Source organism: Moschus berezovskii, chromosome 16 (genome assembly GCF_049115385.1).
Source record: "Moschus berezovskii isolate FMDL1 chromosome 16, NW_MosBer_1.0, whole genome shotgun sequence".
In the NCBI taxonomy this organism is placed as follows: Eukaryota; Metazoa; Chordata; class Mammalia; order Artiodactyla; family Moschidae; genus Moschus; species Moschus berezovskii.
The window spans coordinates 478357-504827 of record NC_142475.1 but is presented as its reverse complement, the minus strand read 5'-3'; the positions used below and the strand labels follow the sequence as shown (position 1 = coordinate 504827).

The 26471-nt window shown below is 47.0% G+C and overlaps 1 protein-coding gene across 1 annotated transcript in view; it reads right to left on the bottom strand.

Annotated features, from left to right (window-relative positions):
• Nucleotides 1-775: 775 nt before the first annotated feature.
• The window catches only part of SNTB1 (syntrophin beta 1), a 250812-nt gene continuing 225116 nt past the window's right edge, over nt 776-26471 (bottom strand). The window contains exons 5-7 of the mRNA XM_055431756.2: nt 14043-14239; nt 7721-7911; nt 776-4157 (exon numbers count right to left, since the gene is read on the bottom strand). Coding sequence (XP_055287731.2) covers nt 4065-4157; nt 7721-7911; nt 14043-14239 — 481 coding nt within the window. The 3' untranslated portion in view covers nt 776-4064. The remainder of the gene's footprint in view (nt 4158-7720; nt 7912-14042; nt 14240-26471) is intronic.

Sequence of the window (26471 nt, the reverse complement as noted above, 5' to 3'; positions counted from 1 at the left end):
ACTGTGGACCTTCGTGTACAAGTTTTGGCACAAACATGTATTTTCCATTATCTTGGGTATATGCCTAGGAGTGGAACTGCTGGACTATATAGTGGCTCTGTTTAATTTTTGAGAAAATGGCAGACTGTTTTCCACAGCAACTATACCATTTGACTTTTCCATCAGCAGCTCCAATTTCTCCACCTCCTTGCTAATTCTTGTTAGTATTTATCTTTGGACAGATGGTAGGAAATGTGAGGTAATATCTTGTAGTGGCTTTGACTTTCATTTCTCTGATAGGTAATGTTGAGCATCTTTTCATGCACTTATTGGTCAGTTGGATATTTTCTTTTGGGGAAATGTCCACCAAATGGACTTTTCAGTGGGATTATTTCTCTCTTTATTGTTGAGTTGTAAGAGTTCTGTATAGTTTCTGGACCCTAGTCCCTTATCTATGATTTACACATATTTCCTCCGGTTTTCAAATAGTAAAAGACTTCTCAACCCCAGCCTGCTGTATTTATTACAAGTAACTTGAACACAAACCAAGTTCTGGTACTAAAGAGAATTTGAGTATTTGGAGCTTGGTGTATAGATAAAATCCCATGAAAATGTAGTTAAAATGAGAGTTAAAAGCCCTAAGCCCCAGGTGAAGACCCAACATGAAACTGTACACACAAAAACAGCTAGTGGCACCCCCGACCCCCCACCGATGGCACCTTTCTAGGCCAATCTTGGAGGAAGAGACTAGCAAGGTGTGTCTTTATGGGCCCATATCCCTCTGTGGCTATTAAGGAAACCACTGGTCAGCCTACCACATGCAGAGGTGAGTATTTATTTAATCCATATATAAATTTTACAGGATAGCCATAGTGCTATAAACAGAGGCACATTTTACAAACTCATGTGGTACATTCATAAATTACACCCTCACCCCAGTCCACTCCAGTCCCCTCGACAGAATATCTAATATCTGTAAAACAGGGGCCAGAAAGGCCCCACTCGTTAATTTCAGAGGACCCCTGCCCATTAAGACCACTCCTTCTGACTTCAGCCAAGAAGGGTCAACAAGCTTTCGGACAAAGCAACATGCATTTTTTTCAGCATTTCGGTGCATCAATTGATACAGTTAAATGCCTCTGCCTGAATGGTGTTTTAAATAGATTTGTTTCTCCTACTTAGTCAACATGGAAAAAAAAACTTGGTATATGTATTCCTGTTGGTTTTCTTTAAATTCCCATGGGGTGGTTTAGAGATACGTCACCACACCAAAGGGCTCACCTAATTACTCTTAACAATTTGGCAGCTTCCCTCAAAGTCTAGTACTGGACATCATTCGTTGGAGTTGGTTTGCATGTAAAAGAACAGACATTGTGAATTTAATAATTCATCGATTCAAACATGAGACAGTCGATCACGGAGGGAACTGGACAAAAACAAATCCCCCAAAATGACTCAGTTGATTTGCTTTCCGTACCCAGGTATGATCCAGATGTATGAGCTTGTGTTATTCACATCATTCATAACGCACATCAAGACAAGACTAAGATCTACAGTGTGAAGTAATAACTTGAATTCAAATTGAAGGAGAAAAGAATATTTGAATTGATTCATCATAGCCACTCTGGTATGATACAATTTAATTTTGAGGAAGAAAAATGATTTATATACGCAATTCTTAGTAAAATTTTCTATTTCTTGCTAATAACATTTTAATTCAGAAAATGCATTGATTTTATTCAAATATATTTTTCTAAAATATAAATATTTAAACTTTTATAAATGCAGAAAATGTAGTTTCTTTTGACCCCCCACCCAGTATTAATCAGTCTAAAACTCAAGTGATGAAGAAATAGTATTTGTAATTATTATCATTTTAATGTGTCTATAAATATATAATAGGATCTTTGCAACTTAATTCTGAGTAACTCACACTTCATGTAGTACTGAGCACCTTAGATTACACATTGAACTACTGGCATTAATATCTGTATTTTCATGTTATTTACAATACATAAGTATAGGCCTCTTGTATAACAACATTCCAGTGATTTTGAAAATATATCATGAAAGAGTGCATTACAATTTACAGATCCATCGAAGCTTTCTTACAACATTGGGGCTGGGACTTCACTCTTCAGCATTTTAAAATAGGAAACAAAACAAAATCAGTGTTAAAGCTGTGTTTCCCAAAGTGATTGTTTTGTTGTGTGTGTGTGTTTAAACACTAGCTTCATAAGATGTCTTAGAAAGTAGTTCTGTAGATGTGTTAGGAATGACGTGGGATCGTCCCTATGTGTTAGGATCATTTCCGCTGCAGAACTGCAGTGTGCAATAAAGTCTTTGAACAGGGCTGCAGCCATGAACTCTGGTCAGCATTTTTTAATGCTGTCTATAACACAAAGTTTTTGATTACTAACCCTTATTTCCCTCTACACAAAATACCATTCAATCAATACCCTTTGGAACGTGAATTAATGTTACTTGTATTACTCTGGGGAAACACCTATCTAAAGTAAAATGCTGATCTAAAGTAAAACTCCATAAACACATGTATCTGAGTGAACAAAATCACTTTTTAAAGCTGTCTGCATAGCTCTCTGAAAAGATACACAAATCTAACCTGGAACATTTGTCTGTGTAAACTACAGAGGAGAGAAGTGTTGCAAATACAGAAATTCTAGAGCTCATTTTCAAGATTTGAGGCAAGTGACTTTAAAATCAAATAACAGGCTGTTTTCAGTGAATGTGTTTTGAAAGATAAAAGCAAAAGTGTTATATCAATAAGACTGCTGTCTGGGACCTCCCTGGTGGGTCAGATGGTAAAGCGTCTGTCTACAATGCTGGAGACCCAGGTTCGATCCCTGGGTCAGGAAGCTCTAGAGAAGGAGATGGCAACCCACTCCAGTACTCTTGTCTGGAAAATCCCATGGACAGAGGAGCCTGGTAGGCTACAGTCCATGGGGTCGCAAATACTCGGACAGGACTGAGCGACTTCACTAAGCTGTCGAAAGTATTCTTGTAGAAAAATATCAGGTCATTATATTATTTCCCTGGAATTCCAAAGAGCTGCAAGTGCTATTCATGGGTTACAACACTGGCTCTCTCTGTAAAACCCAGCATTAAACAGAATCATATAAGGCTCTATTACTTGCTTGAAAATGCATGCATACAGCACAGGCAGAAATAAGGGCCAATACATTGCTCAGTACTCCACCGAAAACCACAAAATGGGTATAATTAGTTAACCCACCCCGTGAATTATTATATACATATATATATATCTCAAATGACCATCTTTTAAAAAAAAATCCATAATTTGCTTTCTATAAATAAAGCTCTAAGTCATGGCTCTAAAATAGCAGGCCTTGGTATGAGTGTAGTCCCAGAATTAATTCTTTCATGCAAACCAGTCTTCAGCAAAGCTTTGCAATTTAAGCAGTCTACTCTGGCTCAGAATCTACTGGCTTACAGCTAAGTATCGGATGCGTTAATTCCCACTCATCATATGCTCAGAACACTGCAGAATCCTCCTACATCATTGAAAGGTAATTCATTAAGAAAAAGTAACAGCTGTTTCATACTTAAATAAAAGGTGGCTTTCCATTTGTGTCCTTTCCTTACCAGTGGAAGTCAACTGAGAAGCAGGAAATGGGGCCCAGTAAAACGAGGGGTCCTCACTCCTGGGGTGGGGCGGGGAGGTGGAAATCGGCCGTTTCTCATCCGCTCGGCCCTGGCTTCACGGGTGAGCCGGTCGCCTAGAAACTGGTTACAAGCCGCACAGGCGGTTGCAGTAGCACATCCTCGGCTGTCATTAGCTAAGAGCTGTGCTCTGTTTCCATCAGCCCCACCTCTCTGCCCTGTTACTGAGCTAAAAAGACAGTTTCCTTCTGACAGTCCTTGCGGCGTTTTCTGAGGGTACCCCTTACAGCTGCGGAAACGGACAGAGAAGCGGACCCTGCTACGCGGGACTTGGGGTCTGAGCTGACATGCTGCATCTGGTGGTCACTGCGAATGCTGTCCGACACGACGCTGTTCTGGGGGCAGTGAAGCCTCCTTTGCTCAGAGGTCATTCGCCCCTCTGCTCAGGCCACCAACCCCAGTCTTGTAATCTTAGCTGACAGGAAGGAATGAATGATGAAAACAATCGGCTTGGGGCAGGAGTGAAGGTCCAGTTGCTGGAATTTAAAAAGAAGAAAACATGAAAAATTTTAAATGAATGCTTGACACAAAATAGTGATTTACACATCAAACAGATCCAGGCACTTCCTGCTTTTAAGTGTTAACTGGAGCAACTGTTTTTGAATCCTTGCCCCCCAGTGAGATTTTTTAAAAAATCCAACTCTTTGAACTTACTCCTTACATCTCGTCTATTTCCCAAAATAAGTTCTGTGAAATTCACACATACCAATAGTGCATGTATCAGTGCCGCCCTCCTTGACTGTCTAAACCTTTTATTTTTGGTATCACGATTATTTATGTTGGATTCGGTATAGAACAGCGTGAGGCAGTGCTAAATCTCCCATCATAGATTTGAGTCCTGGTTCTAACACTTTTCAGGTGTGTACATAAACTTGGACAATTCGTTTAAAATTATTCTCAGTCTAACCTAACTTACAGGGTGGAGTATTAAAATGAGATACTGCAGGCGAAAATCCCTTACAAACCAGAAAATACAGAAGCTCTATGACAGCAGCCGCATCCTCGCAGCTCATGGCGTTGTGAGCAGCTGCAGCACCGTCTGCGGAGGCTCCTTCTGAAGGCTTGTTTTCCCCGTGTCCCTACAGAGCTGGCACGAGGTCAGAGCCGAACAGGCTGAGTTTTCATCACCTGACCTAGTTCAAGAGCACTGTTGGTTCTGATTCTTTTTTTTAATCTCGTTTTTTATTTTTTTTATTGAAGTATAGTTGATTACAGTGTTGTTAATTCCTGTTGTACAACAAAGTGATTTGGCTATACATATACGTACATTCTTTCTTAAATATTCTTTTCTAAGATGGTTTATCGTAGGATATTTTTGTAACAGGGATAACTGTTTTACAGGGCTGTGTGAGTTTCTGCTGTGCCTCTGTGTGAATCAGCCGTAAGCACACAGACATCCCTCCCACCCCTCTAGGGCGCCACAGCACCTGGCCGGGCCCCCGTGCCTTCCAGCGCTGTACCACGAGCTGTCTGTTTGCCCACAGCAGTGCATACACCAGGGCTGCTCTCCCAGCTCATCCGCCTTACCCCTAGCTCTGTTCTGATGCTGGAGAATAACAACCTGACCAAGTAGCACCCGGCAAAGTTAAGTTGTACTTAGCATGAACCAGGCGCCGTGTGAATACTTGCTGCACGTTATCTCAGTTAATTCTCAAAGAATCCCTCTGGGATAGCTACTCTTACTATCTCCATGTCTTAAGTGCAAAACTAAGATTTGGTGAAGTTTAAAGCCTTCTGTGGAGAAGGCAATGGCAAGCCACTCCAGTACTCTTGCCTAGAAAATCCCATGGATGGAGGAGCCTGGTAGGCTGCAGTCCGTGGGGTCGCTAAGGGTCGGACACGACTGAGCGACTTCACTTTCACTTTTCACCTTCACACATTGGAGAAGGAAATGGCAACCCACTCCAGTGTCCTTGCCTGAAGAATCCCAGGGATGGGGGAGCCTGGTGGGCTTCCATCTATGGGGTCACACAGAGTCGGACACGACTGAAGTGACTTAGCAGCAGCAGCAAAGCCTTCTGAGACCATACAGCTTACGGTAAAGAGAAAGCATGGGCTCAGATGCAGGCCTATCTGATGCCAGACTCTGGGCCTAACCACCATCCTCTCTCTTGTTTTTTGGTGGCACTGGGTGTTTCCTGCAGCGCTGTGTTTGTGTGCTCAGCTCTCCTCTAGTTTGCGGTGAGCAGGGGCTCCTCTTATTTCAGAACACGGGCTCTGGAGCAAGTGGGCTTCATTGTCCTGTGGGATCTTAATTTCCAGACCAGGGATCGAACCTGTGTCCTCTGCATTGGCAGGCGGATTCTTAACCACTGGGCCGCCAGGGAAATCCACTTAACTACCATATTCGCTTTTACTAACACAGAACGTAACTTTTCAAACTAACCTTAAAGATGACCTACTTCAGTCCCTGTGTTTTACAGATGGGGAGACTCGGAGCCAAAGAAATAAGAGGCCTTGCCCAGGACACATGATGAGTTAGTTCCAGACTCAGAAAGACAGCAGAGGCCTCTTGGCCCTCAGTTTACTGAATTTTCCACCACCAGTCTCTGCTCCCTTCCCTAGCACCTGCCTCTAGGGGTTGCTTAGCTAGATCCTGGGGAGGGTGTGTAAAAAACTGAGCTTCTCAGACTAATATATCGACAGCAGAAAAATCAGTCCTTCCTAAGTCTTTTCAAGTCAGGTCACAAGTCAGCCCACGGGGCGCAGAGTCGGACATGGCTGAGTGACTCAACACTCACAGGTACTCTTTCCTTAAGTTTTAGTTATTTATTTTGACTGCACTGCGTCTCAGTTGCGGAGTGTGGGCTTAAATGCTCTTTTAAGTGTGGCCTTTCCTTCTGAGAGACAGGAGTGGGGGTGGGAGGGGGTGCAGGCGTGCTCAGTCATGTCCGACTCTGTGTGACCCCGTGGATTGCAGCCCACCAGGCTCCTCTGTCTGTGGGATTCTCCAGGCAGGAACACTGGAGAGGGTTGCCATGCCCTCCTCCAGAGGATCTTCCCAACCCAGGGATTGAATCCCCGTCTCCTGCAGCTCTTGCACTTCAGGCAGATTCTTTACCACTGAGCCACCAGGGAAGCCCCGGGGGCAGGGAATGGCTGTGCAAGCCTAATAGCTGAGTTACAATGACTAGATCTTAGTTTTAGAGATTTGTCTCTGCATCTTATACACCCCGCCATTCAGGTTATCAAGTATGAGTCAGCAAATACGCTGACTCAGCCAGTGACCAGGAAGGGCCTACACTGAGGCCGGCTCCCGAATCAAAGTCCGTCTTTGCTGCTCCACACTCCACAGCGTAAAGGAGATGCTCTGTCTTCCTGAGAACACCCGTGCTAGAAAGTGGAAGAGTGTGTGACTTCCACCCTTCAGAGGAACTAGAGTAACATATTTTTTCATTATGGTAGTCGGTCACGATCGCAGGAGATTGTGATTTTAGACACATGGGCCATCTGCAATGACAGAAGAAGTAGAGATGTCGCCCTGACTGACAAAGTGGCTGGTTTTGCTGGACGCCTCCTGAAGGAGCTCACGGTTCCCGGTCCTCGCCTGGTCCTCTCTCTGCGCGGAGGAGCTGACCAGCACTGTTGGGTTTCCTGGCTGCCCCTTCCCCTCTGGGCTCTTCACCGTCTCCTCGCCTGAGACCTCGGAGACCACGGGCAGGACCAGCGTTTTACATCTGTGTATTCCTGACACCTCGCACTACGCCCAGTTTAGATGAGATGCTTTTAAACAATGAATGGTACATTTTGATGGTAGGGAGGCCCTCTTTGAGAAGAATTTAATGCTGACTATATATAAAGGATCCTTTCCTTTGATTCAAATATTTCTGTAATATTCAAATAAGACCAAAGTAAAGGACTGAAAAAACTGGATGCCATCACTGTTTTTCAAGGATCCATTAAGACATGAACCTGTAAACACTTTGTTAATAATCAAGTGCTACATAAATATAAGGCTGTATTATGTTTGCGAGCCAGCATGGGTGAGTTGCATAAGGAGATACACGGAATCACACTGTCTCAAGAAAAGCGCACTTACAAGCTCTCCGTCTTTGCCTCCAAAATCTAAATACAGCATCCTGATTCCATCGTCCGAAGACGTTTTCAGCTTTTCATAAGGAGCCTGTATGATTGTCTTGGGGAAGGCGCCCTCCTGTGGTTCAGTGGTAATCGAAAATCCATTCTCATAATGTATGGTCAGTCGGCACTCCTGGTTTTTGTAGGTGCAAGCTGAGAGGCAGACAGAGAAGGGTGAGTGAGGAGCAGTGGGAGTCCGTCCCTTCTCCCCGGCCCTAACCTAGTCTCCCACCCCCGGGTCCAGCCACAAAGCTACTTCCTAAAGGTAAAAATTAGTAATGTGCATGAACGTGTTCTCTTTAGATTGATTATGACATCGTCACTTAACTTGTCCCATGAAATGAAGGGAAACAAACAGGAAGAAATTCCTTTTGCTGCGATTTACTGCATTTTATCTGGGCTGCCCTAATGTAACCATCTGATTTGTATCTAGGGAGACATGTTCCAATGGCCTCGTCTCAAGCTGGAAAAAAAAAGACACTAAAAAACACATTTATGTGGCTGCACTGGGTCTCAGTTGCGGCACGAGGGACCGTCTCTAGTCGGAGGGCTTCTCTCTGTCTGGCGTGTGGACTCAGTTGCCCCCAGGGATGTGGGGTCTCAGTTCCCCAACCAGGGATGGAACCCGAGTCCCCTGCACTGGAGGGCAGATTCTCAGCCCCTCAACCACCAGAGAAGTCCCTGACATTTTCGGTTTAGAGGAAGCTACCTCTGATCATTGTCTTCATCATCATACAGACACACACACACACACACAATCTATAAATGAACCAATCATCAATCAATCAATGAAGCACCTATCACCCGATGAAAGAAGCAATCACTCCCCCAGTGACGTTACCCAAGTTAACAAAAACACATGTAAGAAGCTGGGAGTGAGCTGTTAAAAAACAACCTGAGTTTCAATTTTAAAAAGTCAAAGCTCCTTTTATAAACAGAAAGGAGAGCTCTTTGAATTTCCTGATGATCTGATCATCGTGGGTCCTGGAAAAGCGGCTGCTGCAGATCATGGTGCGATGGGGCAGCTTCTACAAAGGAGCCGCGTCCCCGCCGCCCAGGGTACAGTCAGCCTCGGCTGCTGTCCACAGGTGCCCTTATTCCAGAGAACAAAAGGAAAACCTTTCCATCAGGTTAGGCGCCAGCAGTTACCTGTGGTCCACGCTGCGTTTAGGAAGAGACCAGCCCTTTCTGATTAAGAGCAGGGGGCCTGCCTCCCGATTCCAAGTTTCTGTTCGGAAGATCTGTGAGTGTTAAAACCCTTCACCAAAGCATTCTGAAGGGAATTTCCTGGCAGTCTGATGGTTAGGACTCCTGTCAGACGCAGGGTTCGATTCTTGGTGGGGGAACTAAGATCCCTCAAAATGCACAGCCCCCAAAAGTAAAGCAGAGAGTTCTGGGAAAGGTGATCAAGGAGCAGATTGGATTTTTTTTTTTTTTTCCTTACAAAACACCACATTTAACAGACCCTGGTAACTCAACTGGCTCTGGCCTTCATATACATCTGAAAGCTCTTTAGGGAAACCAAGACCCTTGTTTCTGAGAAAGGCGTAAAGATGAAGGCAGTATTGATTACTCCACACCATCACTAACTCAGCTTTATAAACCTAAGTGAGTTTCACCCTATCGCACTTGGGAAGCTTAGTACGAGAAGTGAGAAGAGCAGAGCTCAGAGAGGTGAGCACGTCCAACCCGGTGGTTCCGACACAGGATCCAGCCCTTCCCTCCCCCGTCGGTCTCCCATGCGGAGGGGCGGGACAGGGATCCCGGCAGAGAGACGCTCTGGGTCGTACTGGGGTGGGGCCTCAGAGTTCGTGGGGGGGCTGGGGGGGGGCGGATACACAGGCTGTCTCTCTGCTCTCAGAATGAAGAGGCTTTTAACCGGTTAGAATACATGCTCTTTCCTTCCAAGGGCCGCAGCCATCTTTCAACCTGTAACTAAGGGCTGACATTTTCCGAAGACGTCTTCTCTAATAGAGCTGGGAGTCCTGGGCAGAGGCCCTGGACGACTCCCACATAATCCTCTCGGGGGCCCTGGACCCCCCACCGCCCGTCCCATTCACAGATGACCAGCCCGCAACACGGAGGCAGCACAGCTGGAGTGATGCTTCCCAGCTTTTTATGTTTGTTTTAATGGAGTATGACTGCTTTACAGGATTTTCTGCTGTACAATGAAGTGAATCAGTTACACATACACATACCCCCTCCCTCTGAGACCTTCCTCCAACCCCCAAACCCCATCCCACCCCCGAGGTGACTGCAGGGCACCGAGCTGAGCTCCCTGCACCAGAGCAGGCTCTCAGCCGCTCCGTTGTGCACACAGTCGTGCGTGTGTGCGCGTGCGCATGTCAGAGCCGCTCTCCCGTTAGTTCCCACCCCTGCCGTGTCCACACCGACATTCTCCGCGTGTGTGTCTGTCCCGCCCTGCGCACAGGTTCATCCATACATGGCTTCCCGTTTTGAATCTTCCTTTCTTACCCAGTTGAACGTTGTGGAGTGTGGGCAACTGGGCTCTAAACGTGTTTTTCCCCTTTCCTCTATGTTTGAACTTTAAAGCTATGCCACTGGATGGTCTAATTAACTGATCAAGATTCCTTTTAATTCTAATTGACCTAAAGTGGTATGTGTGGCCTTTAGGTAATGGAATCGGTTATCTGAAGGCGCTCTTAATCTACACAGGATAAACGGAACGCATTATCAAGCTAACTGAGGCTCTGATGAAAACGCCAGCCCCCCTCCCAGCTCCCTGCAGGCATCTTTGCTCTGAAACTGGGCTTCGGTCATTTCCATAAGTCTTCTCTCCCACCACTCGGCTAGCTCACTCCGCACAATTCTTCGTTGTTTTCCTTGGGCTGGTTGATCAACAGCCTCACCGTTTTTCTGTCAAAGTAGATTTGAGCTTATAGACAGAAGAATTTTATGAAATGTGTGGGCCGTAAACTAAACCAACCCCCTTTGGCCACTTTATTCTTTCCTGGAACACTCCTGATCGTTGCTAGGAGTCTGGACTTCTTGATCATACATACAACTTCAGAAAATTGCGTTTTCAGGTGACTTGAGCCTTTACCAACTCTCAGGTTCAAAACTCTCATTTTGCTTGCCATTACAGAATACGGATCAAAAACAGAAACTTCAGTGACACATCAAGAAACGTTTTCAAAAATGCTGGAAAATACTGGGAGTACTAACCATCTTTAGGATAGCTTTTAAAAATAACTTTATTTATTTATTTCTGGCTGTGCTGAGTCTTCGCTGCCATGCAGGCTTTTCTCCAGTTGCGGTGAGCAGGGCTCCTCCACCTGGCAGCATGCAGGATTCTCATCGCTGGGGCTTCTCCTCCTGGCAGCTTGTGGGCTTCTCATCGCAGGGTGTCTCTTGTTGCTGAGCACAGGCTTGCGGGCACCTGGGTCTCAGTAGGTGCAGCCAGAGGCTCAGGACTGTGGCCCCCAGACTCCAGAGCACGGGCTGAGGAATTGCAGTGCGTGGGCCCAGTTGCTCCTTGGCATATGGAATCTTCCCGGACCAGGGATGGAACCCGTGTCTCCTGTATTGGCAGGTAGATTCTTCACCACTGAGCCACCAGGGAGGCCCCAGGGTCATTTTTAAAAGACGTTGATCATCTCAGAGATGTTACGGTAGAAATTCTACAAAATATGTGGTTTTACATGTTTGCACAAATGAAGGAAATGTGGAGAACCCGCTACATGTTGATATGTATCCCATCTTTTGTTTACTTTTAAGTTCCTCTCACAGGCTAGTAAAGTCATGCTCAATATTCTCCAAGCCAGGCTTCAGCAATACATGAACTGTGAACTTCAGATGTTCCCGCTGGTTTTAGAAAAGGCAGAAGAACCAGAGATCAAATTGCCAATATCCCCTGGATCATCGAAAAGGCAAGAGAGTTCCAGAAAAACATCTACTTTTGCTTTATTGACTATGCCAAAGCCTTTGACTGTGTGGATCACAATAAACTGTGAAAATTCTGAAAGAGATGGGAATACGAGACCACCTGACCTGCCTCTTGAGAAACCTGTATGCAGGTCAGGAAGCAACAGTTAGAACTGGACATGGAACAACAGATTGGTTCCAAATTGGGAAAGGAGTACGTCAAGGCTGTATACTGTCACCCTGCTTATTTAACTTATATGCAGAGTACATCATGAGAAACGCTGGGCTGGATGAAGCACAAGCTGGAATCAAGATTGCCGGGAGAAATATCAATAACCTCAGATATGTAGATGATGCCACACTTATGGCAGAAAGTGAAGAAGAACTAAAAAGCCTCTTGATGAAAGTAAAAGAGGAGAGTGAAAAAGTTGGCTTAAAGCTCAACATTCAGAAAACTAAGATCATGGCATCCAGTCCCATGACTTCATTGCAAATAGAAACAGCAGAAATAGTGACATACTTTATTTTTTGGGACTCCAATATCACTGCAGATGAAATAAAAAGACGCTTACTCCTTTGATGAAAAGTTATGACCAACCTAGATAGCATATTAAAAAGCAGAGACATTACTTTGCCAACAAAGGTCCGTCTAGTCAAGGACACGGTTTTTCCAGTAGTCATGTATGGACGTAAGAGTTGGATTATAAAGAAAGCTGAGTGCTGAAGAATTGATGCTTTTGAACTGTGGTGTTGGAGAAGACTCCTGAGAGTCCCTTGGACTGCAAGGAGATCCAACCAGTCCATTCTGAAGGAGATCAGTCCCGGGTGTTCATTGGAAGGACTGATGCTAAAGCTGAAACTCCAATACTTCGGCCACCTGATGCAGAGCCGACTCATTTGAAAAGACCCTGATGCTGGGAAAGATTGAGGGCAGGAGGAGAAGGGAACGACAAAGGATGAGATGGTTGGATGGCATCACCAACTCAATGGACATGAGTTTGGGTGGACTCTGGGAGTTGGTGATTGACAGGGAGGCCTGGCGTGCTGCGGCTCATGGGGTCTCAAAGAGTTGAGCGACTGAACTGAACTGAAAGTCGTATGTATTCAGTTGTGTATCTCTGGCCTCACTGGCCCTTCTTTGCTGCGTGCGGGCCTTCTCTAGTTGCGAGAGTGGGCGCTTCTCTCCAGCTTCAGTGCACGGGCGCCCCCTGCGGGCTCCTCTTGTGCGCGCAGGCTCCCGCGCTCGCAGCCTTCCGCAGTGGCAGCCCTCAGGCCCTGGCGCACGTGGGTTCAGAGGCTGCGGCACTCCGGCTTAGCTGCTTGACAGCATGTGGGATCTTCCCAGCACAGGGTTCAAACCCGCAGGTGGATTATTTCCCCGTACCAGCGGGAAAGTCCAACATGTGGCCCACGTTCTAGAATACTCTTGGGTGCGGAGGAAGCGGCACCCTAGTGCAGTACCGCTCAGAGTGGTCCAGGACCGGCAGCGTCGGGACCGCCTGGGGTCTCATTGGATGCGAATTCTCAGGCCCCAGCCCAGAACGCTGAGCCAGCGTCGCCAGGGATGAGCATCTGAGTCTGAGTCTTCTGAGGGGAAAACTGTAAACCCTGCTGCTGTTTCAGTGTGACTGAAGTCCGGAAGTACTATACGTAAGCGGTCTTGTGGGAAAATCCTAGTCATACAGAGCAGGGTTACACCATAGGGCTTTCTGCCATGATGGAAATGTTCTAGATTTGCACTGTCCAACATGGTAGAAATGACAGCTGACTAGCCAAGTTATTCACTTTTTCTGCAGGAAGATGAAATAAGAGTTTTTCATAGTCAAACCCCTAGGTTGCATTTTAGTAGATCATTACTGCTGCTGCTGCTGCGTCACTTCAGTCGTGTCCGACTCTGTGTGACCCCACAGACGGAAGGAAGCCCACCAGGTTCCCCCTTCCCTGGGATTCTCCAGGCAAGAACACTGGAGTGGGTTGCCATTTCCTTCTCCAAGAGCATTACTAAATGTACTAATAATGTCCAGTAAAAATCACTCGTGAAGATCCCTTTAATCTCCCATGAAGTGTAGTTCTCTTCCATGTCTCAAGAAGTCTGGCATCACTGCTCTTTTTTAAGCTTTTTAAAAAGTGTTTAATTAATTAATTAATTTTTGGCTGAGCTGGGTCTTCATCGCTACTCTTGGGCTTTCTCTAGTTGTGGGGAGGGGGGACTACTCTCTTGGTCCCATTTTAGTAGGGCATTACTAGTGCCTTAATTTAGAAGAATTTGAAATTTATCTCCTCTGGAATTTAAGTAAGTACCCCCAAAGGAGCAGTAATGGAGCCTATGTTGTGGCCATGATGCAGTGGAGGGTGCCCCCTCCCCAGAAGGTTGTGACGTCCCCAGCCCGAGCGCGCACCTGTGCTGATCTCCGCAGTGAGCTCCGCTGAGTCGTGGCACCCCTGTACTATGCTCCGTGTCCAGTGTGAGAGGTCCCTGCTGACCTCGGCCCTGAAGAGATGTGTTTCAATCCCCTGCTGGGTGCCAGTTCGCGTTGCAAAAGACAGATCCACACCGGCCTGGGGTGATCCTTTTCCTGGACCGGAATGGACCAGCCTGTTGAGAAGAAGAGAGAAATGATCAAAATGGAAGCTACTGTACCCACCTGACAGGGCACTTGAGAAAAAGCTCCAGCCGGTGATTTGCTTGATTGCTCTCACTTTTCTGATCTGGAAGCCGAAGATCCAGGATACCCCAATGTTCACAGTGGTTTTCTGCCCCCTTCTCACTCAGTTCCGCCCCCCCCCAGTGGTAGAGGGAGATGAATACAGCGGCCGGGAGCGGGGCATCGTCAACTATGCAGACACTTAGACAAAAAAGGAAGATACGGAAAGGACTGAGAAAGCAATTTTAAACAGTGTGTAACCCCCCGCCCCCGCCCCGCCACTGCCGTTACATACACATGAGCCGGGGCAAGCCTGAGGCGAGAAAGGAAATCTGCTGTTTGCTGAGTTGGATTTAGCGCCCCCCGCAACCCCCCCCGCCCCCCACCGCGCACACACCCTTTTTCTTGTACTCTGGAGCATCTGGCTGCAGAGAATGCACTTCTGGGTGTGCATTTCTCATGCACTCAGCCTCCAAATGCAAGCAGACAACCACAGGACTCAGCTAAAGAAGTAGCAATCTGTGTGTCTGTGTAAAGCTTGAAAAAGAGGGCTTCCCTGGTGGTCTGGTGGTTAAGAATCCACCTTGCAATGCAGGGGACACCAATTCCATCCGTAGTCCAGGAAGATCCCATATGCCTCGGGGCAACTAAGCCTGTGGGCCACACCATGGAGGCCTAGAGCCGGTCCTCCACAAGGAGAGAAGCCCCACAGCAGAAGCGTGAGCGCAGCAACGAGAGAGCAGTTCCCACTCGCTGCACCCAGAGAGCACCCCAGAGCAGCAACGGAGTCCCAACACAGCCAAAATAAAAATGAGTCATTAAATAAAAATGTTTGAAAAGCTTGAAGAAGCACAGTGATGCTGAACTTCTTCAAAGATGGAAGAGAACTGCACTTAATGGGAGATTAAAGTGATTTTCAAGAGTGATTTTCACTGGATACGCTGACTTTAGCACATACACCCAGCATAAAACGTGACTCCCACGGTCCATCCTTTCTAACAGGCTGGGGGAAGCAAGGAAGCTGGTCTCGGTGCCGCCTTCTGAGCAGGGCTGGCTCCTCCTCATCACTCGCCCCGTTTAAACACTCTGCTTCTCTTATGCTTGCTCCTTCTCCTCCATATCCAACCTCCTTTTGGGAGAGGCTCTTGTATCATTAACTTGCAGGAGAGCATGAGTACCATGTAGGAAATGTCACTTGTCTCCAGGACATTTGCATTTTCAGCCTTTTCTTTCAATACAGAAAGAAACAGTTCATCGGTTGCTAGTGGAATTCCAGGTGCTATTCACTTGGTGGATGGGAGAGTTATTTTCTCAGGCAAAGGGCTTGTTACCTGTAGATTAAAAGTTGTACAGAAGAAATCCAAAAGCTTATTTTCTCTTGCAAGTTTAAATACTGTAGACCAAAATTATCAGTGAAATAAAGCCCACTGCATTCCTAGCGACAAGCTCCTATAATTCTGAGGAGCTCTCTTTTACTTACAAAGTTGAAATTCGGTGGGAGGGGTGGTTTGCAATGCTGACTTGAAGAAAACGGTTAACTGAAAAGGGCTTTTGATTGTACAGTTCTCTGAAGATAGAGAAGGTACGAACGATAACAAGAGTTGGCAGGAAAGTGGAGAATGGAGAGCCCTTGCACACTGTTGGTGGTTACGTGAACTCGTGCAGGCCACTACGGAAAAGAGCAGAACGGTCCTCAAAATATCAAAATTAGCACTACCCAAGGGCCCAGCAGTGCCACTTCTGAGAATATATCTGAAGGAAGCGAAATCAATATCTGAAAGAAGTATCTGCACCCCCAAGTTCACCGCAGCACTATTTATAATCGCCAAGCCATGGGAGCAACCCGAGTGCCCATCTGTGGATGAATCGATAAAGAAGATGTGATGCATATATTCATAAGGTAATATTATCCTGACTTCAACCAAAAAGGAAATTCTGCCGTTTGCAACTTTATGGGTGAATCTGGAAGCATTACGCCAACTGAAATAAGGCAGACAGAGAGAGATGCTATATGACGTCACTTATGTGCGATCTTAGAAAAAGTCAAGCTTGCAGCAGCAGCGAGCAGAGCTGTTACCGACGCGGCTGCTTAGCCTCCCCCAGCCAACAGAAGTCCAGTTGACAAGAATTCAGGCACGGCTTTACTGGGGTCCCTGCTGCAGCAGCGGGGAAATCCTGACGTGGGGTGAGGGGAGGGCTGCGTCCAAGGCTGGGCCAGGGGTGGCTTCGCTGTTTCGCCCTCCTCAGAGGCGCCCTGAGCCGGCAGCGTGCGCAGTGCCCTGGCTTTCAAAGGTGGCAGCTGGGTTTTTTGACCTCTTTGTGTATTTGGGGTCCAGAATTTGCCCCAATTGTACGTGCACACAGCTGTTTTCAGTCCCAGTTTCTTTGCATTTTGTCACTCGAGGAGAAGTTTGTCCAGAGGCACCCACTGCCGCTCCGCAGCGAAGGGCCGGGGGCCGCCCGCCTCTGAACGACGGCTGCTGAGGCTGGGAGAAATGGGGTCTCGCTGGTCAACGGCTGCAGATTTTTAGTTATGAGATGAATTTGTTCTGAGGACCTAATGAATAGCATGGTGATAATTTTGTAGACTTGAAATTTGCTAAAAAAATTTGCCAAAAAAAAAAAAAAAGATAACGATGTGAGGTGATGGCTGCATTAACCTGATGCGGTAATCATTTCACAATGAGTACGGACAGGAAATCGTCACGGGCTACGTTTATTTGCCAGTTTTGCCTCAACAAGAAGTGACTATAAGAGACAGAATCTCCCTGCGCCTGCTGAGAGGAGTCCGGGACACTGTGATGGGGACTCTGCTGAGCCCGCTCCTGCCCTCCTGCCCCCGGGATTTCACACAGAGAGACCAAGCCCAGCCCAGCGGGAGGACGGGGAGCGCCATGTGACAAGAGTGCTTAAGAAGCTGCTTCATCGTCTGCGGGAGTGAATAAAACGGGAGCATTTCTCAAACGTCTAATAGAATTTAAAGGGACTCAGTGTCCGGGAAAATTTCATTAAGAAGAAGCATGTAGAGAAAACACAAATGCACACTGTTTTCTTAGTTGCTCCGCAGTGTTCTTCTACTCAAAGGTGTTTACATTTCAGTCATTTCAAGAAATCTATCTGGGACTTCCCTGGCCATCCAATGGTAAAGAAAGACTGCACTTCTAAAGCCAGGGGCACAGGTTCCATACCTCCTCAGAGAACTAAGATCCCACCTGCTGTGCAGTGAGGTAAAAATAAATAAATAAAACTTAAAAAAAACAACACCACCTAAAGATGGAAGTAAAATGAATGAAATAAAAAAGAGAAATATATCTAGTGCTTCCTTTTTAAAATCTTAAAATCTGTGTCAGTTGGACATGGCTGGCGGGCTGCCTGGTAAGCTGAAAAGGGACACACGTTTGGGAGGAATAACCACCTGCATTAGGGTCCTCTTGTACCATTTAAGTTAAACGTTCTAAGAGTCATCACTTCATAAAGCAGGGCTGTAAAGGTCGAATGAAGGATCTGTGTATGGTGCCTAGTACAGAACCTAGATCCAGTTTGTACTCAATAAATATTTCCATCCCTTGCCCTGCCCTCAGTTTCCTTATTTAAAAAATGTAATTCCTGCCTCACATGATTAGGATTAGGATTATGATTGCTGTGCTTAGTCACTCAGTCGTGTTCAACTCTTTACAACTCCATGGACTGTAGCCTGCCAGGCTCCTCTGTCCATGGGAGTCTCCAGGCAAGAACACTGGAGTGGGTTGCCCTGCCCTCCTCTAGGGAATCCCCCAACCCAGGAATGGAACCCAGGTCTCCCACATGGCAGGCAGATTCTTTACTTTCTGAGCCACCAGGGAAGCCCATGAATACTGGAGTTGGTAACCTATCCCTTCTCCAGGGGATCTTCCCAACCCAGGAATCAACCCAGGGTCTTCGGCATTGCAGGCGGATTCTTTACCAGCTAAGCTACCAGATCAAATATTAATATAAGAAAATGTGACTTCCCTGGTGGCCCATGGTTAAGAATCCGCCTGCCAATGCAGGGAACAAAGGTTTGATTCCTGGCCCAGGAAGATTCCACAGGCCACAGGCAACCAAGCCTGTGCACCTCGAGCCTGTGCTCACGCAAGAGAGGCCGCCAGCATGAGAAGCCCGCACCTTGCAGCTAGAAAGAAGCCCTCCTTCACTGCGACCAGAGAAAGTCACGCAGCAGCGAAGACCCGGCACAGCCAGAAACAGATAGTTCTAAGAAGAAAGTACATAAAGGACCTGATTCAGTGCTCAATGCGTCCTAGCGGTCAGGAAAGGTTAGTTGCTTGACGACTTCCCTGCTCATGCTCTCATTTTCTATCTGCTGATCTTCTACCCAGGGGACAACGACTTTGTCACAGTCCACGGCCAGCAGAAGCGTAACCTAGAGGCACGAAGTGCACACTCTCACGGACAACGTCCTGTGCTCGGGCATTTCTCACCCAGATTTCTTTTCCTCCAGAGAGACTGTAAAATTAAAGCCAATAATAACTGGAAAATGTAATTTGTTAGAAATTTTGCATTTGGTAAGTCCGGATGTAAGGAATGAAATCACTAACTCGGGACAGCAAGGATTGAGCAAGCCTTGCATGAAGCTGCCCCAAACCAGGCACAGGGAGTTTTGATGGGGAAACTCACTGCTACAGGAAATAGTGGTGGAAAAAGAAAGCTCCTTTGGAGGAAGAACTATTGGAGTACTTTGTTCTTTGTCTTATTACCAAATTCTCATTGATGACGAAAAGGGAAGAGGAAAATCAGATTTTTCAACTAGCCAAGTGTGATAGGTCAGTTGGTAAAGAATCCACCTGCAGTGCAGGAGACCCTGGTTCAATTCCTGGGTCAGGAAGATCCACTGGAGAAGGGATAGGCTACCCACTCCCATATTCTTGGGCTTCCCTTGTAGCTCAGTCGGTAAAGAAGCCCCCTGCAGTGTGGAAGACCTGGGTTCGATCCCTGGGTTGGGAAGATCCCCTGGAGAAGGGAACAGCTATCCACCCCAGTATTCTGGCCTGGAGAATTCCATGGACTGTTTAGTCCATGGGCTCGAAGAGAGTCAGACACAACTGAGTGACTTTCACTTTCAATTGTGAATTATCAAATATCTGTGTTACAGAACAAGCTGATTTTCCATCTGAAGAAGAGCAGACATACTGAATTGTGTGTCCTTTTGGTTACGCCAATATTGGTTAATGAAATGACAGCGTGGTATGTAAACTGTGAGGTGGATTGTCTTTCCTGCTGCCTCATGTGCGTGCTGGTAACAAAAGGACACTCCTTCCAGGTGAAAATCAAATGAGCTGCATCAGAGTCTACACAAGGCACACGGGAACACATCCTCAGGGTGGGGAACAGCACAGACCTAACAAATTACTTGTAAATATGTGTGAATGTGGGGAAACGCACCTATATTCACTGAGAGACTCTTGATAAGCAGGGCTTCCCAGGTGGCTCAGCGGTAAAGAACCCACCTGTCAATGAAGGAAACATAGGGGATGCAGATTCGATCCCTGGGTCAGGAAGATCCCCTGGAGGAGGAGGAAATGGCAACCCACTCCAGTCTTCTTGCCTGGAAAATTCCACGGACAGAGGAGCCTGGTGGGCTGCAGTCCATGGGGTCGCAAAGAGCCGGACACGACTGAGAGATTGAGCACAGGTATGCAATTCAATGGGCTTCCCTTGTGGCTCAGCTGGTAAAGAATCCGCCTGCAATGCAGGAGACCTGGGTTCAATCCCTGGGTTGGGAAGATCCCCTGGAGGAGGAAATGGCAACCCAATCCAGTATTCTGACCTGCAGAATTCCATGGACTGTACAGTCCATGGGGCCACAAAGAGTCGGACACAACTGAGCGATTTTAATTTACTAACTTACTACACAATTCAATGATATAAAACAGAAGCTTGCAAACAAATCCATTAAAATGTCAAGTAATTTTGTGGGTGGTTTTATTTCTACTTATTTTTTTAAAATTCTTAAACACTTCTCTAAGCAATATATAGCACACAATGTAAAGATTAGCTTTACAAGGCTATGGGACTAAAATGAACCAAATCTTTCACTTTCATGTTTAGAATCAGGACTTCCACAGCACTGAAAAATATATACATTCTGACTCAGCACGGAATACATGTTTTGTTTGTTTAATGTTGGTGGCAGTCCCGCGGGGGAATACTAGATGAAGTCATACACGTCGTCCTGCGTGGTTCCTGCCTTGCTAGTCTAAGTTGTCCGTGCCTGGCTCCTGTTACCTGACATCCGCAGGCCGAGAAATGGCCTTTCTCAGGATGAAGCTAACGATCCAGGGGGGGCGAAACGTACACTCGCGACCTCAGTAACCCCTTCGTGCACCTACTGGCCGCCTGCAAATGAGACAGGAGACAGCTGAGACCTGCTGGACCCCGGGGTGCCCTGACCGGCCTTCAAGGAGCCCTTTCCCTGTACTTCCAACTGAGCATCAGAAACCACTGAGAACACAGTCTGGAGCAGAGAGACTGAGGAATGGGGAGGTGGGGAGGAGGCAGCACGCGCACCTGCAGCGTCTGTGCAGCAGCCGGCGGCCCACAGGACGGAAGCGCCCTCAGGGGTCGGAAGCGCCCTCAGGGGGATGGAAGCGCCCTCATGGGACATGGGACGGAAGCGCCCTCACGGGGACGGAAACGCCCTCACGGGGACGGAAGCGCCCTCAGGGGTCGGAAGTGCGCTCACAAGATGGAAGCGGCAATGGAAGCGCCCTCAGGGGATGGAAGCGCTCCCGCCTTAAGGTCTCGGACCTCCGCGGACCTCGCTTGGAGCAGGCGACTTGCTTCCTGGGATCGAAGGTGAGCTGAGCCTGCTGGGGCTGGAGCCTGTGGGAGCTCCTGGGCTCCTGTGTGTGTGTGAGGTTCACTGCTCAGGTGTTCACGCTGACAGGTCCGGGGTGAAGGAGGGTGTTTGGGGAAGTAGCTTACTGCTGACAGCTCAGCAATCTGCTCCAGAGCAAGCGCAGCACGGATCTCCTGAAGGTGGGTGCCCGTCCTCTGAACTCCACAAATATCACCAATCCACTGCTTCAGAGCAGGGACTTTTTTTTTTTTTTGGCTGCATGGCAGGTGGGATCTTAGTTCTCAGACCAGGGATTGAACCTGAGCTCCCTGCGTTGAATGTGCAGAGCCTTAACCACTGACCCACCCTACGGCTTCAAGATCACCACCTCATCTCTGATGTCCTTCAAGGTAGGAGGCTTGTCCCATCTCTCATGGTTTCCCTAGTGTCTAGTATCCCACCTGACTTATGGTCAGAGTTCAACACGTACTGGCTGAGTAACTGCATGAACGCAAGGTTTTCAAGACGCTGTTGAAAAGTGAATTCAAGCGGACAATGAAAACTACGCATGCGCACACACACCCTTGCCCTATTTTGAAATCCTTTGAAATGTAGGGCCACTGAAAAGTTTTTAATGGGCTGTTCACTTGCCGACTGCATTTGGGAACACATTACAGTAACCAGATTCGGGATACTATGTACCGAGTAAATGTCAGCTGGACATTAAGATTTTAAAAGTCATCACTTGGACATTGGAAAAGGTAGGGCTAATGATAGAATCTGTTGGCCGGACTTTCCCCCATCCTGCCAGGAACGGTCTTTTTATATTCCTCCCAAGATTCTTTCCAAACCTCTTTCCTGATCTGTAGTCTCGGGGGAAGGCTCTGAAATAGCTATTATTTATCTTTCAATTATTCTGCATTTTAAGTTATTTGTGTATCCTTAAAAATATGACCCTGTTGTTTCTTATCTGCAGCTGGGACTAAACTATAGCAACTCAGAAAATGCTGCCTCCCTAGAGAAGATAGCTTTCTTACCCAACAAGAAAAAAATACTGGTACCCTGGGACAAGTTTTCAAGCTGCAGTTCACACTCAATTTCTAAGTTTGCTCTGAAACAGCTTAAGAAGCCCAAGGACATGTTTTGTTCCCGGTTACAAAATTCAGATACACATTCCCATGGTTGGAAGCAAAGCCACCAACTCCAACAAGAGTTTACACTCCCTATGAGTGAGTGTAAAAGTACAGGTAAGCGAACACATGAATAGGACCATATAATCTGAGACAGTGGGGCCAGAGAATAAAGCCATCGATGGAAGAGCACAGAGCAGAGAAGCAGACACTCAATCTTGGCTCTTAGCCGACTGTGTGACCTTGACAAATTTCCTTAAAAAAAATTTTTTTTTTGGCTGCCTCTGGTCTTAGCTGTGGCATGCAAGATCTTTTCCTGCAGCTCACGGGATGAGCTGCCCCCCAGCATATAGGATGTTAGTTCCTGGACCAGGGATCAAACCCATCCATGTCCCCTGCATTGCAAGGTGGACTCTTAACCACTGGACCACCAGGCAGGTCCCTTGACAAGTTTCTTAAACTCTCCATGCCTCGGGGTCTTCAAATGCAATCTGGGATGGATCAGCAGTATGTGAGGATGAACTGAGTTTCAGGAATACTGTATGAAATAGTATCTGGCACAGAATATTCTGTAAGAGTCATTATTATAATTAACTTGAGCGGGGCAGGACTTTTTATTTGATTATCCCCTGTCGCACACTTAGCACCTAGAACGACTGCAGGCACGTGGCAGACAGGAAGCATTTGTCAGACGAATGACTGAGTGAACAACCGCAACGCAAAGAGGACTCTTTCCTGAGGTTTGACCGATTACTGCTGCAGGCGCCAGAGGCCGAGCCCACACCCGCCGGGCCATGGAGAAGGCAAGAGGGCTCCAGGAACACATCTAGGTCTGCTTCACTTACTACGCCAAAGCCTCTGACTGTGTGCATCACAATAAACTGTGGAACATTCTGAAAGAGATGGGAATACCAGACCACCTGACCTGCCTCTCGAGAAACCTGTATGCAGGTCAGGAAGCAGCAGTTAGAACTGGACATGGAACAACAGACTGGTTCCAAATAGGAAAAGGAGTACGTCAAGGCTGTATATTGTCACCCTGCTTATTTAACTTCTATGCAGAGTACATCATGAGGAATGTTGGGCTGGAAGAAGCACAAGCTGGAGTCAAGATTGCTGGGAGAAATATCAATAACCTCAGATATGCAGATGACACCACCCTTATGGCAGAAAGTGAAGAGGAACTCAAAAGCCTCTTGATGAAAGTGAAAGAGGAGAGTGAAAAAGTTGGCTTAAAGCTCAGCATTCAGAAAACTAAGATCATGGCATCCAGTCCTGTTGGAAACAGTGTCAGACTTTATTTTGGGGGGCTTCAAAATCATTGCAGATGGTGATTGCAGCCATGAAATTAAAAGGCGCTTACTCCTTGGAAGAAAAGTTATGACCAACCTAGACAGCATATTAAAAAGCAGAGACATTACTTCGCCAACAAAGGTCCATCTAGTCAAGGCTATGGTTTTTCCAGTGGTCATGTATGGATATGAGAGTTGGACTGTGAAGAAAGATGAGTGCTGAAGAACTGATGCTTTTGAACTGTGGTGTTGGAGAAGACTCTTGAGAGTCCCTTGGACTGCAAGGAGATCCAACCAGTCCATCCTAAAGGAGATCACTCCTGGGTGTTCATTGGTAAGACTGATGTTGAAGCTGAAACTCCAATACTTTGGCCACCTGATGCAAAGAACTGATTCATTAGAAAGACCCTGATGCTGGGAAAGATTGAGGGCAGGAGGAGAAGGGAACGACAGAGGATGAGAGGGTTGGATGGCATCAGCGACTCAATGGACATGAGTTTGGGTAAACTCCAGGATTTGGTGAGGGACAGGGAGGCCTGATGTGCTGCAGTCCATGGGGTCACAAAGAGTCGGACATGACTGAGTGACTGAACTGAACTGAGATATTACGACTTGTCTCCAACTCTCTGTCCCTCAACCATACCAAAGAATAGTTATGGCTCAATTCAAAGAACTTGGATTTGCATCCACTAAATGCTAATTTCCAGATGAATTCATCCTGAAAAAAATGATCTTGAAAGGTAACTGGGATTGAATGTTGTATGCGATTAGCCTAACATCCATTTCCTGTTTCTGCTTCCAAATCCATCTTTAGCAACTAGTCCTTTCACTGGTGGCTCACGGATAAAGACTCTACCTGCTGACACAAGAGATGCAGGTTCGATCCCTGGGTTGTGAAGATCCCCTGGGGGAGGAAATGGCAACCCCATCCAGTATTCTTGCTTGGAAAATTCCACTGACAGAGGAGTCTGGTGGGCTACAATCCACAGGGTTGCAAAGAGTCGGACACGCGTGAGCACACATGCTCTACTGTCAATAAGTAAAGGGGTGTGTAACCCATCTATCTTTTTATAAGACAAAAAGAAACGATGAAATGTTTTAAAATTACGTCCTATGCCCAAAGCAGTGGATACCAGCAGGCTCAAAGAGGTTGTGTGATAAGCCCCCTTTCAAGTCAGATTCTCTGTCCGAGATTTTGGGAGCTTGGCAGTAGAAGTAGCCATCCCTGTGGGGGCCAGTCCATAGGCGTCTCCAACAACTGAGGTGTGATGTGAGACTGCATATCGTTTCTTGATCCTCAGAAAGGCCCCTTTTGTCTGACTAGTTTCAAGAAAAACACAGAAAACCCTACCTCACAAGGGATGCTTATGCACCAGTTTAATTCTGGATAAGGCGTTAGAGAATGTCGTACAAAATGTTCCATTAAAAACATTATTATTAATATCCTTAATTAAAACCAAAACAGTTGCAGCACACAGATTCAGCCAAATTAGTAAAATTACAGATTAGGTAATTGGGTTGCTAAGCAATATTACACCCTCATTTTCCTTAATTGCTGTAACTAGTATCTCCATGCATATGCACAGTGCAAGCCACAGAAAAATAAAGAAAAGGAGGAAAGAAAGGAGGAGGAAGGAAGAGCAACTGGTCAGACCCCTTCAGTGGTGCTGGGGCTCCTCTTGAATTCTTTGTTTCATCAGCTAGCCACCCTTACTTGGGGCCCAACAGTCAACAGTCTCCAGGGAAGATGTGAAGGGGCAGAATCCCTAACAAGCCCCAAACCATCAGACAGGAGGGGCCGCCCAAGAACGAGCCTGCTGTCCATAAGCCAAGAATCACTGAACTCCTGCCTCACTGCACCTTCTAAACGTCCATCAGATAGGAGGGGCCGCCCAAGAACAAGCCTGCTGTCCCTCGGCCAAGAATCACTGAACTCCTGCCTCACTGCACCTTCTAAACGTCCATCAGATAGGAGGGGCCGCCCAAGAACAAGCCTGCTGTCCCTCGGCCAAGAATCACTGAACTCCTGCCTCACTGCACCTTCTAAACGTCCATCAGATAGGAGGGGCCGCCCAAGAACAAGCCTGCTGTCCCTCGGCCAAGAATCACTGAACTCCTGCCTCACTGCACCTTCTAAACTTCTTCCATCTCAATATGGTGGTAAAGGAATCAGGCCAGGTCCCTTCTCTCAGATAGGGACATCAGTAGGGATACTGAGTGTAAGCCAAGACCCGTTAAACAAAGGGGAGTGAGCAGCAAAGCAGACTGGAGCCCAGTTCGGACCCAGGCTCATCCAGGTACACTTTCAGAGCCACGTGACCTTCTGCCGTGCATCCCCCAAGGCAGCACTCAGGGCCAGCCACGCGCTGTGAAGTACAGGGCTCCGGGTCCCTGTTCCCATCTCACGCCTCCTCCTCCCTACAAACAAACCGACAGCTCTTCCTTCGCCGGGTCCTTACAGCTCACTGACTTTGGTGTAAGACACTAGGAGTCCATGGTAAACACAGGACCCTGTGCAGGGCCAAACAGATCCAATTCCTTTTCAGCCATTCATGCATTAATGCCAATTACTTTCTCCAATAGTAAGGACTGAAGGCGGTTATCCACCACTTATTCCATCTGTTACATGCTGAATGCTTACACTCACTGTACCAGCGATTGAAAAGTCCTCTTATCAGTAACTGGAAGAGCAGAAGTTACTATTACTGCTTCCTGAAGATGAGGGGACTTGGATCCAGAGAAACTGACATTAATACTTTGCCCCATTGCAAGCAAAAGTCTCAGAATCTGACTCCTGGCTTGTCTGATTCCAAAGTCCACGAATCTCCTCGCTCAGCTAATTACCCACCACGTCTGAAGGGCTCCTGCACTGGCTAGACACGCGGAGACACACGAGGCGGAGGGCAGGGCCGACCCCACGCTCCTCGGTCTGACACAACCCGGGTTC